Source organism: Pholcus phalangioides, unplaced genomic scaffold (genome assembly GCF_987345545.1).
Source record: "Pholcus phalangioides strain wild (caught in Gottingen) unplaced genomic scaffold, Ppha-v1.0 ptg000015l_1, whole genome shotgun sequence".
In the NCBI taxonomy this organism is placed as follows: Eukaryota; Metazoa; Arthropoda; class Arachnida; order Araneae; family Pholcidae; genus Pholcus; species Pholcus phalangioides.
This window is the reverse complement of record NW_028301608.1, coordinates 110,719,100-110,735,468: the sequence shown is the minus strand read 5'-3', so window position 1 is coordinate 110,735,468 and position 16,369 is coordinate 110,719,100. Positions and strand designations below refer to the sequence as shown.

The window sequence follows — 16,369 nt, the reverse complement described above, 5'->3', positions numbered from 1 at the left end:
ACATGTAAAGGGATGGGACAAAGTGAGTAACTAATATTTTCCCCTCAGAACACCTGTGTAAAACCTATGGTCATATAGTGAACCTATAGTGAATTTATAGTGCAACCACTGGTGTGCAGTGGTTGCACTATAAATTCACTATGAAGAAGGTCATGGGAAATCTGACTGGGGCCCCGCGAATATCCTAGCCTCGAGGGTCCTGCCGCGGGATGTGGGTGTCGTAGCTTGCACTATAACCCAAACTTTCTCTTCCCTTCATCCTAACCTGTTCATCTCAGTGCACTATGTATTGTACCATGGAATGTGTATCAAATATTCTGTAGACTAGGTTTGCACTGAGAAGTCACACAAGGCAAAGTAACATGTGCCTCAGTCAGGGTGGCAACTAAGTGGGGAGCAGGTGGGTCTGGTGCCGTACACTGAGCTATAGGAAGGTGCCAAATTCAACCTTCAACAGCTTCTAAATCCCACAGGGACACCAAAACGTGTGTTTGCCCTGAGTGACTAAATATCTTGTTGTAGTCCTTGCCTGTGGCACAGTGGTAAGATCATCCTCCATGAGTCTGCAGGTTCAATCTTCGGGAAAAACATAGACGACGAGTTATTTCAAGTTATTATTGAACCTGAGGCAACCACCAATAGATAATGCCTTCGTATCTGAACCAACTTGGCTGATAGCAAATTGATGCATTGAGATATGACCAGATTTGGTGTGCGGTAAAGAAGTACTAGTAGCCCTGGCCACTGGGGATGGGACAAATAGTGATTTAGCCAAATATTCCACTGATGGTTTGACCGAATATTCGCCAGTCGAATAAAATTATAAATAAAATTGTTTTTAATTGAAAATAAATTATTGGTAATTTTAAATTATATTGAATTTCAATTATGAAATTTATCATTTAAATAAATATTAAAAACTGTGGTAATTGAAATATTTTTATTAAAAAGATACTGACAATGAAATTTAACGATGATATATGGTCGAACTTGGATAATTCAAAGTCCAAATTCGCTGGAGAAAATTTTGATTTATCCAAAATTTGAATTATCCACTTAATCTCTCTTGGACCTGTAAAAAAGTCTACAAATTGCAACTTAATCATCAACTTTCACATGGGGGAAGGATAAAGAAAGAAAGAAAGAAAAAGGAGATAGTAGTTTTTTTATAAAGTATTAAAATTTTATCTCAGTTACGAAACTTTCCTGAATTTTAATTATTTATAATTATAATAATTGATCTTAGCTAGTGTTCTAGAATCAACACCACTGCAGAACCATGCTTAAAGCTTTATTTACGGGCAACAATTCATGTTCATGGGTTACGGAACTGTTTTCCAAATTTTGCTTGTCATTCTCATGCTATCAATTTTTTTTTTTTTTTTTTTTTTTGTGTTTTAAATTGGGTTGCTGTATTTTTTAATTGTATGACATCCATATTTGTTATGGGTATCTTTTTCTCAGCCACCTCATTGGGCATTTTGCCTGTTGTGGTGTTGTATTTGTATTGTTTTCAACTAGACGCCATCGTGGTACTGGATATTTGGAAGAGGCCACGGGTGGAAATCAGAAATCTGATAGAGAGGGAGCCATGACAGGTAGTTAAGGGGTCGAGCACAGAGAGCTGTGAAAAAAACCCACATTATGTGAAGAAATAAAGAGAAAGTAGAAAATGAATAAAGTGAAATAGTATGACCACTTTCGAATTCAGCAGAATCATCTACAGTATCAAGATAATATTGAAGCATGGGGCACATCCGGGCAGATTCCGGGATCTCATGTCCATAAGGGGCCTACATGATGAGATCTGGTATTATGATTTTCGAGAATAAGTACAGTAATTTCGCACAACTATAGTCCAAAATAACACCATTTTCTACATTTTTTCGCTGATATTGCCTGTAGAAAGATCAAACATTAGTGTTAAACACATTTTTTTTATTCTTTATAAAGCTCAAATATGTTCTAAAAAATTAAATTTTGGACCATAGTTGTGTTACGAAGTTCAACCGCTAAGGGGGGTCATGAGGGTTAAACGGGGGGGGGGGGGGTTCGTATGGAGAAATCAGCCGAGCAGAAACCATTGAAGACAAAAATTCAAACTTCTAAGAGTGGGGTTGGGGGGTTCAAAGGTTGTATTGAGCAATCATCACTGAGCTGAAATCACTGAAGCCATAAATATGAAATTTAGTCAATAATATATTTTATAATGTAGATACTCACTAAGACTGAATTCTGAAAATTCAGAGCGAATATCCACCTCTATCCCACCCGCCTAAGTCATTGTAGTGCAAGCCATTCATCACACATAATTGATAGTTCTGTTGGCGATACAATGTTAAGCAACATCCCAGCAATACGTGAGGGAGTAATGTACCATCCCAGCAATGCACGAGAGGGAGTGCGAAAAACAAAAAGAAGAGGGTGCGAACATTTCATTCTCATTCGGATTTTCGCTATGTGAAATTGTCACGATCGGCAACCGCCAATGATAACCACACGACCGCACAGTGGCTAGATGACAAAAATATGAATATTATAGCTGGAGTTTTTACAGATTTCGTTTTTTCCCAACGATCTACGAAAAATGTCGGTAATTTAAGAGTGAACCATTCCCCTTTTAGATTCTTCGCTAAGGCGCGTGTGCAATCTTGTAAGAAATAAAGCGAATTTACGCTATATATACTTTAAATATGTTGTCTTTGAACGCAGGTTGGTAGCCGCGAAATTACCGTTATTTTCAGTATATAACCCGCAGGAGAAAAACTCTCTCCAAAATTGGAAAATTAGGCATATTCATTCAGGAACTTTGATAGTTCATGGGTTATACCAATAACAGTACAGGACTTTGTACTTCAAGGTAGTAGAACTAATTTCCAAGGTCACGAGATAACGCGATTGTGGTAGATGGCGGGAAGTGAAAAAAATTGAAGTCCCCCCCCCCCCGTATCTTTTTTCTTTGTCTCGGAAAGAACGTGTCCCGCGAACAAAATTTTCATGGTTTTTTTTTTCCTAAATTCCGGGTATTTGAAGCACTACAGTGCATTAGCGGTACCTCCGCGAACCACAAACAAGAATTGGAGCAAATGCGCAGGAATTCGGTGCCTTAGCGTACCATGTACCATGTAGCAAACCGTTTCGGCGCATTTTGGCGCAGCTCTTGCACCCCTGCTAAAGTATATTTTTTCGATTTCTGAGCATTCTGAAGAACGTGTAGAATACAGTATCTGTATTTCGTATTACACTAAAGATAATTAGGTTAGAGCAACGGTTCTCAAACGGTGCTCCGCGGAGCTCTTGGAGCTCAATGTGCACTTCCCAGGAAGCTTCGCGGCGGTAAGAAGAAAATAAAATAAATAAGTAAATTCGATGAATATAAATAAATGAAAGAGGCTTACGGGATTCCACCATAGAAATTATATATTAAAAAGAACTTCGCGAGTCAATAAAGGTTGAGAACCGCTGGGTTAGAGCGATAAGTAAAAATGCTTGATTTTTTTAATACCATTATCAAATTCTTGGACAAAACATTGTTAAATGTTTCAATAAAAAACTACTATTTCATTCAGATTCGCGCATTCATTCGATATTTAGTATATTGATATCGATCTTCGAAATGAATCATATGATCCTTATTGATCCCCGCTTTTCCCGGCATGCCAAGAATGGATCAGACTCCAAAATTCAAAAAGCTTGTATCCCAGATACGGCATGCTGACTTATGCTGGAAAATATGGTGTTAACTTTTTTACGTTTTATCGATTCTTCTACACGCTCTATTATGTTTTGTATTGCAGAATAAATATCCATGTTGGTCACGTCTCTTTTGAAATATCAGTTCTTCTATACGAATTTACACCTCATCTGTTATCTTCAAAAATAAAAATTTATATTTTATGAATTATTTTTTAAATGCGTACTTATATTTACATCTAACCTCTCAGAAAAAAATTTATCAGATTTTGCGCAACTGTATGTAATCCCGTCAGGAAAATTTAGATGTTTTTTAGAATATATAATCTGCTGGTTACAATATACGCAGGAAATTGCGATATATACTCATTATTTTATATATCAGCGGTTCTCAAGTTTTTTTTGACTCGTGGATCCCTGGCAATAATTTTTATGATGCAGCTAGGCCTCTTTTTTTTATTCTTCAAATTTACTGATTTATGTTATTGTTCTGGCAGCGGAACGCCCGGGAAGTGCACACGGAGCATAGGTTGAGAATTCTATTTACATTCATATTTATCATGCTCATTCGAGAGCGATGATAGCTATTTTGTCATTTTTGATTAAGAAATTTATCTTTACACGAATTTGTATGTATGAGTATGATTATTTTTATGTAAGGAATTAGGTACTGCAACTGCATTTTTTCTATTCACTTCATTTTATATTTTCAACGTACATGTCACTTCGTTCGCATGGTTTCGGTTAAATCATCAGGATTAATCCCAACTTTTCATAATTATCACTGGTGATCTTCGCCACACCTGTGAATTTGGCTTCGGTCCAATTTCATTTGATCAATAAACGGCGACATTTACTCTTTGTTTGTTCTTCATCAAATAGTAAGCTAAATTCTCTACCAATACGTATCACTAGAAATGTATTGCCTCCATTGAAAAAAAAAATGTTCACCCACATTATATTCATTCTACAAGGATTTGATCGGAAATTGAAAAAATGAATTGAAAATTCTAGTTTTTATAAACAGGTAAAAAAACACAACCAAATGTCATCGAAAAAGTAGGTTGAAAAGAAACTCATTCTTTCAAAACCTCAGCAAAAAGAATGAGCAGAGAAGTAAATTGATTATGCTTAAATAAGAGAAGTCAGTAAAACTGACGTTTCCAGTACATTCAAATTTTCCATTATAGTAGAAAAATTCTATTATTCGTAAATTAGTATGATGCTCAATTAAAACGTTATCAATTCTTAGTAAAAGAACGAGCACGTAAATAATGGTGCTCAAAGATAGCATCTTAACTAAGTATCCATATTACAACAAAGTCTAGATGAATTTTCATTGATGAAAGTCATAGCATTTTTATTCGAGCGACATGTAGACTTTTTTCAAGGTCTGGAGCAACATTCCTCAGTCCGAGGAATGTTGCAGTCTTTCCGAGTTCACCTCAGCATAATATCCAGAAAATAAATGTTTCCTTGATATGTTGGGCTGAGAAAAATCCATCCATCTCTCTAATTCCTCAGTTAAGTTTATTGGCATTTCCATCAGGTACACCAGACATCTTCAACCTGTTGCCCGTGAGCATCGCGGCGCTCACTAAAGCACCCAAAAGGTTCAACGCTTATGCTTGATTTCGCACATTCAACGATTAACATTACAATAAACACGCACGCACACATATTATATCCATACACCAATTCCAGAGTTGCTACGGAGCTCATATTCTGATGATGGGCACTGGCGGTGCTCACGACTTATAAAGGCTCGACAAATAGTGCTATAGGTGAGTGGAAAAGAAGAATCCAATTTCAATTATTTATTTTTACTATTGTAATAAATATTTTTGTTCTACAGACAAAGAAAAGACAAGAAGAGGAAAGGTTAAAATTAAAAAGTTTTTCGGGTTTTTTTTCAAGCAGATTCATTTAAGGTTCTACTGGCAGACAGCTGAATTCTGAGAAAATAAACCAATCATTTGAAAGCCCACGATTTTTGTTTAGTGGCATTGTTCATTAGAATTGAGATGAAATTTGAAAGTTTTCTGGTGTACTGTCACATGTTAAAGGCCAGTTACGAAGATTTTTATCCTCTGGCTGATGAGAAGATGAATGAAAGGAAAAAAAACCAACATCTTCATATGAATAGCAGAGTGACATCACACACATCTTCAGATAAGCCAGTTAACAACGTATTTCGAACTCATTTTCATAAGCTCCACCAGCTGCGATGGTTCATTCGTCGGTGGTTCCAAATTGAATATAAAATCAGAGGGCGGTAAGGAAACTTAATTAAACACAAAAAAAAAAAATAAAAATAAAACTGATACAAACCGCAATTAAATCGAACTTTAAATGTTGGTGATCATTCTTGAGGTACTAATTTTTGCAATGATATTCATAGACGAGGAAGAATTTATCATTAACCCTTTAAGCGGTTTAAAATTAAAAACGTCCTTTAAAATTTCATTAATCTGCATTATAACTGCTGCAGTGGAAATCACTATAATCTGGGTAAAATGCCACAACTTTTTTGAAGAAGAATATTTTTTTTCGATTTTGTGCATATGATAGTGCTTTCCCTTCCCCCATCACAACTCCGAGAATAATAAATTTTATCCATGGTGACGTTTGAAAAGACGAAAGACAGAAAAAAAAGAGAAGTCCATAAAGGATATTTGAAAAATGAAGATGAAATACATTCGTAATTACTCATTTAACAATTAGTGCTCTTTTTCGGCTTTCAAAAAGCATGAACAATAAACACAAACGTTTGAAAACGATAAACGCAATTTTTTCTTTGTTACTTTTTAAGCGCACTCTTGAGCACATGTCCCAAACAAACAGTCAATTCAGCCTTATTGAATCAAATATCTGGAGGAAAAGCTTTCGTTTTCGAGCTGTATGATTTTATGAAGTTAAATGCATCATCAACAGTAGGTAAACAAAAGTATCATCTTTTTTCTTTCTCCTATGACGAACCAATTTCAATTCCAGAATGAAAACTAATTTTTGTGTATTTGAAGTTTCGTGGAAAGGTAGAGGTTGAAAACCAGAACGGCTGTCTCGAATCACATGCAAATTCATGCTTGTATAGATATTTTGCAAGTTTACATCTGGGAAAAGAGTCTCTATTAATGCTATAATTAATTTAATTTATAAAGAAAATAATTGAATTTCAAATATTTGTAAGATATTTACGGCATAACCAGAAATCGTGCAAAGTACAGCTAAAACAAGATAAATTTGACAGTATTTTCACATATTCATGTCTTTTCTTTCTTTTTTCTTTTTTTTAATGAAGAGTATTTTTGAAGGCAAACACATTCTGGAAATTACTCTATATTATGATGCAGAGCTTAACACATAGATCTAATATAGAAATGACGTAATGCATGCAGGTCAAAACATATGGAAGAAAACAAAATACATGCATCATAAGCATACAAAAAGTTCTGGTTTTCACGATTTTCGGAACAAATGGAAGGAGCGAAGTAGAAAAATGTATACAAATAATCAATTCATGTCACTTTACCTCTGCGTCTTCCGTGGCCGCGAGCTGCATCCAATAAGGAATATACATATATAAATATATGTGAGAGTCAGGAAAAACTAATAATCGAATAACTATAGGAACAAATTTTCATAATTTTCTTCTTTAACACCATCTTTGAAAACCAATCACAAATTAAAAGATTCTTCAGGAATATTCAATTGCAAATCATTTTTGCGCGGTAATTTATTTTCATTGTTTTGGAATTTTTTTATTTGAAACGTGATTTCATTATTCAGTCTATTTCACCAAAATATGTTCCATTCATTTGATGTACATAATGTGCTTGAGTATTTCATGAAATCTGTAAAGGTTAGTGTCACTTATTAGCTTATACAACATAAATATAAGGTATTGTGCCACTTCTATTAGCTTATATAACATAAATAACACTTTTTAAATGTGTTATTTACGTAAAGAATTACTCATCAAGTCTTTCGTCTGTGATGATGTGTGGGTGTATAAGTTAAATCAATCACTGAATATCTAATTAGATTGACTCAGAGTGCACACCAATCCAAATGTGTGCACACGAAATGGACATATATTTTGACATAATTCTAGACTTGCCTGAACAATATGTACAGTACCCACAACTTTTAACCGAACGATGGCGATATCTTGCGTTCTAAAAGTTGTAGAATGAAGCGGTTTCCACCAAAAATTATGGCTCGTGATTTTGTACCCGATTATGTGTAATTCGTCTTGATGAGCGGTCATCTACATATTTATTATTGTTCAAACTTCAAAATTTTCAATGTAAACCCTTATTTTTTTTCCATCTTATCTGATTTATCGCATTGCACACACACTTATCCTAAAAATAAATCGCCGTATCATCGCCGTAAGTATAAAAATGAGAGAGATATGAGTGAAAATGTGTTTGGGGACGTTCTCAACATTGAGAAACGGAATTTCTCAAGGTTGATTGAAGGTGGAAAAAACACACACCAAACAAGTTTCGAACGATAAATATTGCATATGCTACGCGAGTGCTTGGATTTAGTGCTGCTAAAAAATAAATAGTTTCTTATCACAAAAATTAGAAACTTTGCCTTTAATTTATACAAAAATTGCCACGTTTTCAAGACAAATAAATTCAATTGGTCGAATGGTTGACGCGTTTCGGCTCTTCAATGGAGAGCCGTCATCAGGACCTCGTGGTCAGAATTCATCATCACCCCTCCACGACTCATTCGTGCGAATTCTGATCACGAGGTCCTGACGACGACTCTCCATTGAAAAGCCGAAACGCGTCGACCATTCGACCAACTGAATTTATTTGTCTTGAAAACGTGGCAATTTTTGTATTAATTAAATAGTTTCTATTTTATGGAGGTGAAAAACAAACTTTTTTTATTACTCTTCATTTTAGTGACTTTATATCCGAGATTGAACGAATATTTATACCATAATTATTTCAAACGATGTGTCACAAAGCAATTGTTTATGACGACAATTTCATCAATTCAGAAAAAATATATAAGAATTTTCCGTAGAACATTGCACTATTTTATATTATAATTTTGTTTCATTTTACAATTCCTCAATTTTTAATGCTAAAAAAATATGGATGAAACGAAATGCCGTGGTTTTAGCAGAGACGACTCCATCAATAGCCACTACCCTAAACTTGGCGCACACTAAGATGATTTGCGCTTTTGGGAGAACCGTTATTTATTGATTATTATCTTCATAAATATTAACATCAATCTAATTGTATGGTATTAATTTGTGAATTCTTTGCACGTTATTATATTTACCATTTCATCTCATGAATATTGTCTAAGAAATGAAACGAATTTCTGAAATAGTGAAAAATTTCAAAATTTCGTTGTTTATTTGTTTACTCAAAGTTTTAAAAAGTAAAAAAAATGTTTGAAAAAAAAAACTGGATGGATGACTTATTTATCGTATCACCGTATACTTAAAACATTACCCATTTCAGTAAAGTTATGAGCTTCATATTTAAACATTTTCACATAATTTTTCATGAGAAATTTTTCAATGAGTTTCAAATTTATATCTAGTATATGGTCCCTAAAAGTGGTCATTTCCATATAACCGTTAATATCTCGAGAAATAGAGGTCAGATTGGAATGAAAATCAATTCTGTTGGGTTTTCGACTATGCCAATTCGAATGAAGTAAAAATTAATGTATGCTTCTATTCACAAATTTTTAAAATATGTTTTAATAATTCGTAACTCAATTTAAAAAAAAGCCAAATTCAAAATGAGTAACAAAATTGTTTGGCCCGTTAGAATCTATCATTTAAAATAAAAATTAATGAGATACCTATATTATTTCAGCAATTATGCTCAAAAACAAGATGTTTCTGTTTAACATTACGTCACTCGTTTTTAAATAATTTATATTCCACTAACTGTTCGTTCGAAATTGATGAAATTTGGTGTTTTGGCATTTCTTGAGAATCTAAATCCAAATATGGAAGAAAAAATTGGGTTACCATTGAACTTTCAAAAGTTGGATCTTGTTTCAACATCTAGTTGGCCCCTTAAGAAAAAATTAATTTAGTACACTTATGGAAGATCTTGAACGAAGAATGCTACCTTTCTTTTTTTTTACAACAAATACAACTCAAGAAATCGCCATCGTTCGGTTAAAAGTTGTGGGTACTGTACTTACAGAATGTTTTTATGAAGTTCTCTCACACCAAGTTCTAATTTTCTTCTACGATTCAAAAACTCGGTTTCCGTGAAACCGCTCATACAATGATTTCAGTGATTAATAGAAAACAAAAGCCTGATTAAGAGCAAACTCGAAACCAGCTATCATCAAACATCTATGAGAATCATTGGGATGTCTGTTTCTGGTTGTATAGGATAGGAGGAAGTGAAGACTCATTCTCGGATTCTAGTCCCGCTTAAAGCAACTTTGCGAGATCACTAGATTTCATTTCCCATTGAGTATATAGACGCTGCATTGTTGCTCAGGATAATCATACTACCATCTGTTGAAGATACTTTTCCCATACTCAATTGACACATGAAATTTACACCTACAATATATGTTAACTAGGGATATGTAATTTGCGTATTTACGAAATATATACAATATATATAAATGCGAAATTTATAATTGCTTCGTAACTAACAGCAGCATCCACGCGGCATGAGATATATTTTAATATTTACAATGGCAATATGACTGACAGAAAGCAAAGGCTAGAGCAGAGGTTTTTAACCTTTTGCATCATGGACCCGTTGTGCCAATAAAATAAATGCTCGTACAAACACAAAATAATATTCAGTATGTTAGCAATGTGAAAACGAGTAAACTTTTTTTCATCCAAGCTCATGGACCGACCCCCTGGAATCTCTCCAAGGACCCCCAAGGGATCCGTTGATCCCTGGTTAAGAAACCCTGGGCTAGAAGAAGACAATATAGGGACTACTAAAATATTAGCTTCCAAATAAGTACAATATTTTATACCTCGTAATTAAACTTGAAAAAAAAGTAATAGCTTAGTTCATTCTTGCGAAATTTGCAGTTTGGAATTTTTGTTTTTTGTGAAATTTCCGTATGCGTTAGAACACAGCGTCTAAATTTCCTAAATATTCACACATAACTTTTTGACATACGAGCATGTCACTGCAACAGGATGTGGGACGGTTGGAGCCCTGTCAGTCCCATCTTTGTGGGGACCATCCTCATATAGATACAGTAATTTTGTGATTTTCCTAACGAAGGAAACCAGCATACATACATGCTTGAAGAAGATAGCATACATATAAGCTGAAAGATAATAATGTAGGGTAACTCTGGACCACTTTTTTTGGTGGATTTTAAGTTACCAAGTGCTGTTGGAAATGTTATGTACGACATGGACATCGTGATGAAATGTTTTACAGGGATTTAAATCTCTTATATGCTCGAAACACATTATTCAAACATTATTTCAGTGTCCGTCTATTTGAACTTTATTGAATGTTTATTTTCTAGCAGTAGTATGGAGTCTTCTGAGAAAACAACTTTAAGATATCCATTATTTTTTTGCTACTGAAGTTCTGAGGCATTTTTTTTTCAGTTTATAATGAATAATAAAGTATAATTTTATTATAATTCATTCATTGAAATCTATCTAATCAGTGACATCAAGGCGACCAATTACGATCCGTCAGACTGGGGAAAAACAACAACTGCTGAGGACTTCGACCAGCACATGTTCTGCGGAATCACGCATTGAATGCTGTCAAAAGGTCACTTAAGTGCCCGATTTCTACAAGTTACAAGTCTATGAGAACTGATTTGTTCATTATTTTCTCCCTCCTATTGTATTTATTTAATGAAGGGGGAACAAAACCTTAGTGACTGTTCAATATATGAACAATTTCAAATAAATTGTACGCTGTTGAATAAAATTTAAACACACATTGATATTCTAAAAAAATATCGAATATCATTGCTTCTTCATTAATTAATTTAATGCATATCTACAATCCTTTCTTATTTAAATCGAATGATGTCAGTCAACGATCGTTATAACGAAAACCCCACGTTATAGCGACAATTCCATTACCAGATTCCAGGATGTCCCAAATGTTTTCATAGGACGACTATCATATACGTTTTACTTTTGATATAACGTCCGTTTTCGACGGGGGACAAAAGGGGCCGTTATATCGAGCGTCGACTTTATTACCAATAGACAAAAATCATCTGGAAGTAAAAACAGAATCAAATCAATGAAATGAACTCAATCACAGTTCCTCATAAAACTAAAGGCAACCATATCGCATTATAACGCCAATACAGTACCTTCCTTACTTAAAAAGCATTCCTATTAGAAAAAAGGGGCGGGGGTCCACTTTCATTTTATTTTCAACAAGATTTATGTACTTTAATTAATAAGTAATTTTTGAAATTACGATTATTAATGGTTACTTTAAGCCCTCGTACGATTAACTCTTTCCGGTTTTATAAATTTCACACATTATTATTTATTATAGTTATTTCCACATAATAACTGACATAGAGGAAATAACCAAACCTCCTGTAAAATGCCACATCTTTTTCAAGAAGACTTTTTTCCGATTTTATGCAGGTAATAGTGTATCCCCCCTCTCCCTAAACTCCGAGAAACTATAAACCGAGGAAGAAACACTCCATCCTTTTCTACCAACTGTACTGAATGCATGAACGCATATTCATATACGACCGCAAATGGAAGGGGAGGGAAAAGTATTTTTCCAGCACCGCCTCTCATCTTCTGTTATCTAAATACGTACAAAAGCTGACTGCGTCCACTGGTAGTTGATCTGAAAGTTTGGAGGGGGGGGGGGAATGGAAAAATATGTTCTTAGGAGAATTGAATTTATTAAGTATCCGGGCTCACCATTGCCGAAATAAGAGGGTTTTAAGGAGTTGAGATATGTCCTTATTTGCGCAATACAGAGCATCAAATTTGGTGAGATGTCTCGTAAATACCGCTGGAAAATTTGTAGTCCCATTTTTTTTAGAAATTACATTTTTCTGTCACATTAAGATAAATGCGAAACTTATATCCTTTTTTTCTTATTCTTTTTCATGTGCATCCTTAGAACTCAACGAATCGAAAACGATTAACAAAAACCAAAAGACATTGTACCTAGAATAAACTTGCCCTGATATTTGGGGCCATTCAAGTATTACGTCAGCATCGATGAGGGGAGAGGGTTTCCGATTTGCTGACTTTTTATGACGGGGGGGGGGGGGGTTTGCATGATGCTTACGTCATCAACCAACCTTTATGAAGATGTGAAATATTCTTAATGGCATCTTATTCGGTGCGCCAAAAACGGAAAAAACCTTTCGATAGTTATTGAGCACCTGAACTAACATTCTACCTATTGATAAGTCCCCTACAGAGACACTTTAATGATCTCTAAATGTTTCACGGATCCTTCAAGTGTGCTCTGGAAATGTTTGCGGGCCACTTAGGTGCTCTGGAACTTTGCCACAAATCACTCAAGTGATCCGTAATTATACCCCCGGATCACTTAAGTAATCTGGGATTGTTTCGCGGGTAATTTGAGCGATGTAGAACCACACTGGGGGCTGCTTAAGTGCTCTAAAACTGTGCCACATGTCACTCAAGGGATCTCTAAATGTGCCAGGGATCGTTTAGGTGTTCTGTAACTGTGTTGCGGGTTACTTAGGTGATCTTTGAATGTGAAAGTGACCGTTGAGGCCTACTTCAGTGATCTGAAAATGTGCCACGGGTCATTTAAGCGATTTGTAAATGTGCCGCTTAGTTCATTTTTAGAAAATTAAGTTTGAGGGGGGGGGCAAGTCACATCAGATAACCTTCAGGGCCATATTTGGTCTGCGGGTCACGGGTTTACCATATATGGCTTAAGGATGGGTAGAAATGAATTTTTTCAAGAGATGTTTTGGGTTCTTACCCTTCAAATAGCACTGAAATTAACAGAAATCGATTATAATAACACATATAAAGGTATTTTCTTTCGAAATTTTAATTTTTAAAAAAAAAAAATTTTGAATTGAAAAATATATATTTTTTTTTTCGTTCTATGGGGGGGGGGGGCCTATGCCCCCTTCCTCGTACGTTTCTGATCCCACCAATATGCGTTAGGAGGTAGGGGGCAGTGATGACGAAACTTTGCTGACAAGGGGGAGGGTCAAAAATGGCTAAAAATTTGCTTACGTAATACTTGAACGGCCTTACCGATATACAGTCGAATCCATTGTAACGAACTTTAAGAGACGGGAGAAATCACTTCGTCGTAATGAAATTTCGTTATAAAGGAATTCCAGGTTTATGCATTGTTCCTATGTTAACTTATCTGGGGGATTAGAAAAGTGTTCGTTAAAACGAGATTTTCGCTATAACGGTATTCCTTAAAACGGGATTCGACTGTATGAAATTAATTTCAACTCTTTTTTTTAAAAAACACCTGAAATTTACATGTGTAGTACAGTCAAATCCCGTTTTAACATAGGAACAATGTATAAACCTAGAATTCCTTTATAACGAAATGATTTCTCCCGTCTCTTGGAATTCGTTATAATGGGATTAGACTGTATAAGGATCCTCAATTGATTGTGCAAAGTGTGTCTTTCAACGTGGGAAGAGGACATTAAACCCTAAAACAGTCGAATAAACATTATTTAGGACAATAGATTTTTTTTTTTCGGACCAAAACATTTTGGATATCATTCCGGAGACAACCTCGGAAAGAAATTGTCCACTGGTCTCCACCGGGAATCGAATCCCGGTCCTCTTGCAATCCAAGCCCGTGCAGTAGCTAATGTACCACGAGAGACACGGCTTTGCCTTTATTACTTTTTTTGTCCGAGTTTATCTAGGCTGTAATATCCAGAAATTCACTTTTCTTGATTATTAAGGTGTTTTTTGTTTTTTTTAGAAAAAACGGCTCCTTCGAAATTTGGCTCTCTTGCATCTAAAGCTTTTTTTTCTCGATTTGTTACGCCTTTTGTTAAGTAACCTTAGTATTACTGTATAATAAATTTTCTTACACGAGATTTTCCCTTTTATAATTTAAAAATGGCTCTCATAAGAGAATAAAGAATACATGACAACAAATGCAAAAGAATTATTCGATGTTAACTATCTGAATTTCAGAAAGAAGAAAAGGAAGAAAGCTTTTAGCCAAGGAAAAAAAACGAATTGCAATTTTTATAATAAAGCGCACTTAAAAATACAATGGCATTAAAAAAAAACAATAGTTCCAGGCAAAATTTCAGTTATAAACAGTATAAGATGAGGCATACGTTTAATTTCTTGAATAGACTATATCCTAATCGATTTTTGTAAATAATTTTATATCATGCCAACTAATAAGTGACAGATTTATATAATAATAATACTTTTTTTACGAACAATTTTTCTTTTTAGTTCTGAATTTTTTCGGAAATAAATTTTCAGTAATCAATAAAATTGTTTTCTGAAATTCCAAAAAAAAAAGAAGAAAAAAAAAACCCAATAATAATAATAATAATAATAATAATAATAATAATAGCAACAACAACAACATTATAGAGTTATAGCCAAAATTATCTCTTTTTTTAAAGTTCATAATCCAACTTCTTTCCGTAGGGTTGTGGAGCCATGTCCATTATGTTTTCTCCATCCAACAAAATTAAGAGTGAAAAACAATAATTTCATTGAAAGATGTGAAACTAACATTTGGCTACTATGAAATTTCATTTACAAAACATTAGAACTAACGGTTACTGCAATTGCATGCTAAAAATAGCTACTGATTTTTTGATTTTTAAAGTGTTGAGTTTTTGATAAGAAAAACACGTGTGCTCCTTTTTTCTTTCTCAGATGAAGTGAGCGCTGGTAAACCGATCAAGGCAAGAAAACAGATACCTAAAATATGATCTTCAAACGACAGGGGTTTCCTATCAGGATGGCGAAAAGTAACACGCGTCATTTGCTACTAGGATACGCTTATAACTCATGCGAAGGAAGTAGATTTACGATATTTATGGACTTGAGCGAAACCTAATGAGTCCCTAAGAGACAGGCACACGCGAGCACTGCGTTCAGGAGATTTTTCCTCATATCAAACTCTATTCAATTATCAGAAACTCGATTTCAACTGCATGTGTGGTGTAGCAATAGTAGGTAGGGGCTCGGGGATCCATGATGTTCTTAAGTCAGCCGCCTCGTTGGGCAATTTGCCTGTTGTGGCGTTGTATTTGTATTTGTATTTGTAAAAATCGGAGCAATAAAAGGCGGTATTTAAAAAAAAAATTATGAATAAAAACGTGCAAGTTTAAGGATTGAAGATGAACTTCACTCGCGCAGATGTTTTTTTTTCCAACATTGATATTTCTGTTTCTTGGAACGCGGGGACTCAGTTTCAACACAAATTTTAAATGCATATGTGTTGTCATACATACCGATTAATCATTCCTCAATTAAAAGTTTTGGTGAAAAATGGTTACCCGAGTGTAACTAACTCCACTTATCTAACTAACTCAATTGAAATTGAATAAATTTTTCATTTCGAGTTCGATTACAGAACTTAAATAGCATTTAAGAAATAAATTCTCAACATCCACGTTATTAAAAAAACCTATTCTTAAGAAAGCCTTTGTTGAAAAAACGGAAATAAGTGACAGATTGAAC

The 16,369-nt window shown here is 34.6% G+C and overlaps 1 protein-coding gene across 2 annotated transcripts in view; it reads right to left on the bottom strand.

The window, feature by feature from the left end:
* LOC149077577 (cytoplasmic polyadenylation element-binding protein 2-like) overlaps positions 1 to 16,369 on the bottom strand; it is a 177,893-nt gene that overhangs the window by 80,505 nt on the left and 81,019 nt on the right. Inside the window, exon 3 of one of the 2 annotated variants that reach the window (XM_089245146.1) lies at positions 7,226 to 7,249. The exons of the other annotated variant lie outside the window; for it this stretch is intronic. Coding sequence (XP_089101272.1) covers positions 7,226 to 7,249 — 24 coding nt within the window. The remainder of the gene's footprint in view (positions 1 to 7,225; positions 7,250 to 16,369) is intronic. 2 annotated transcript variants of the gene reach the window in all.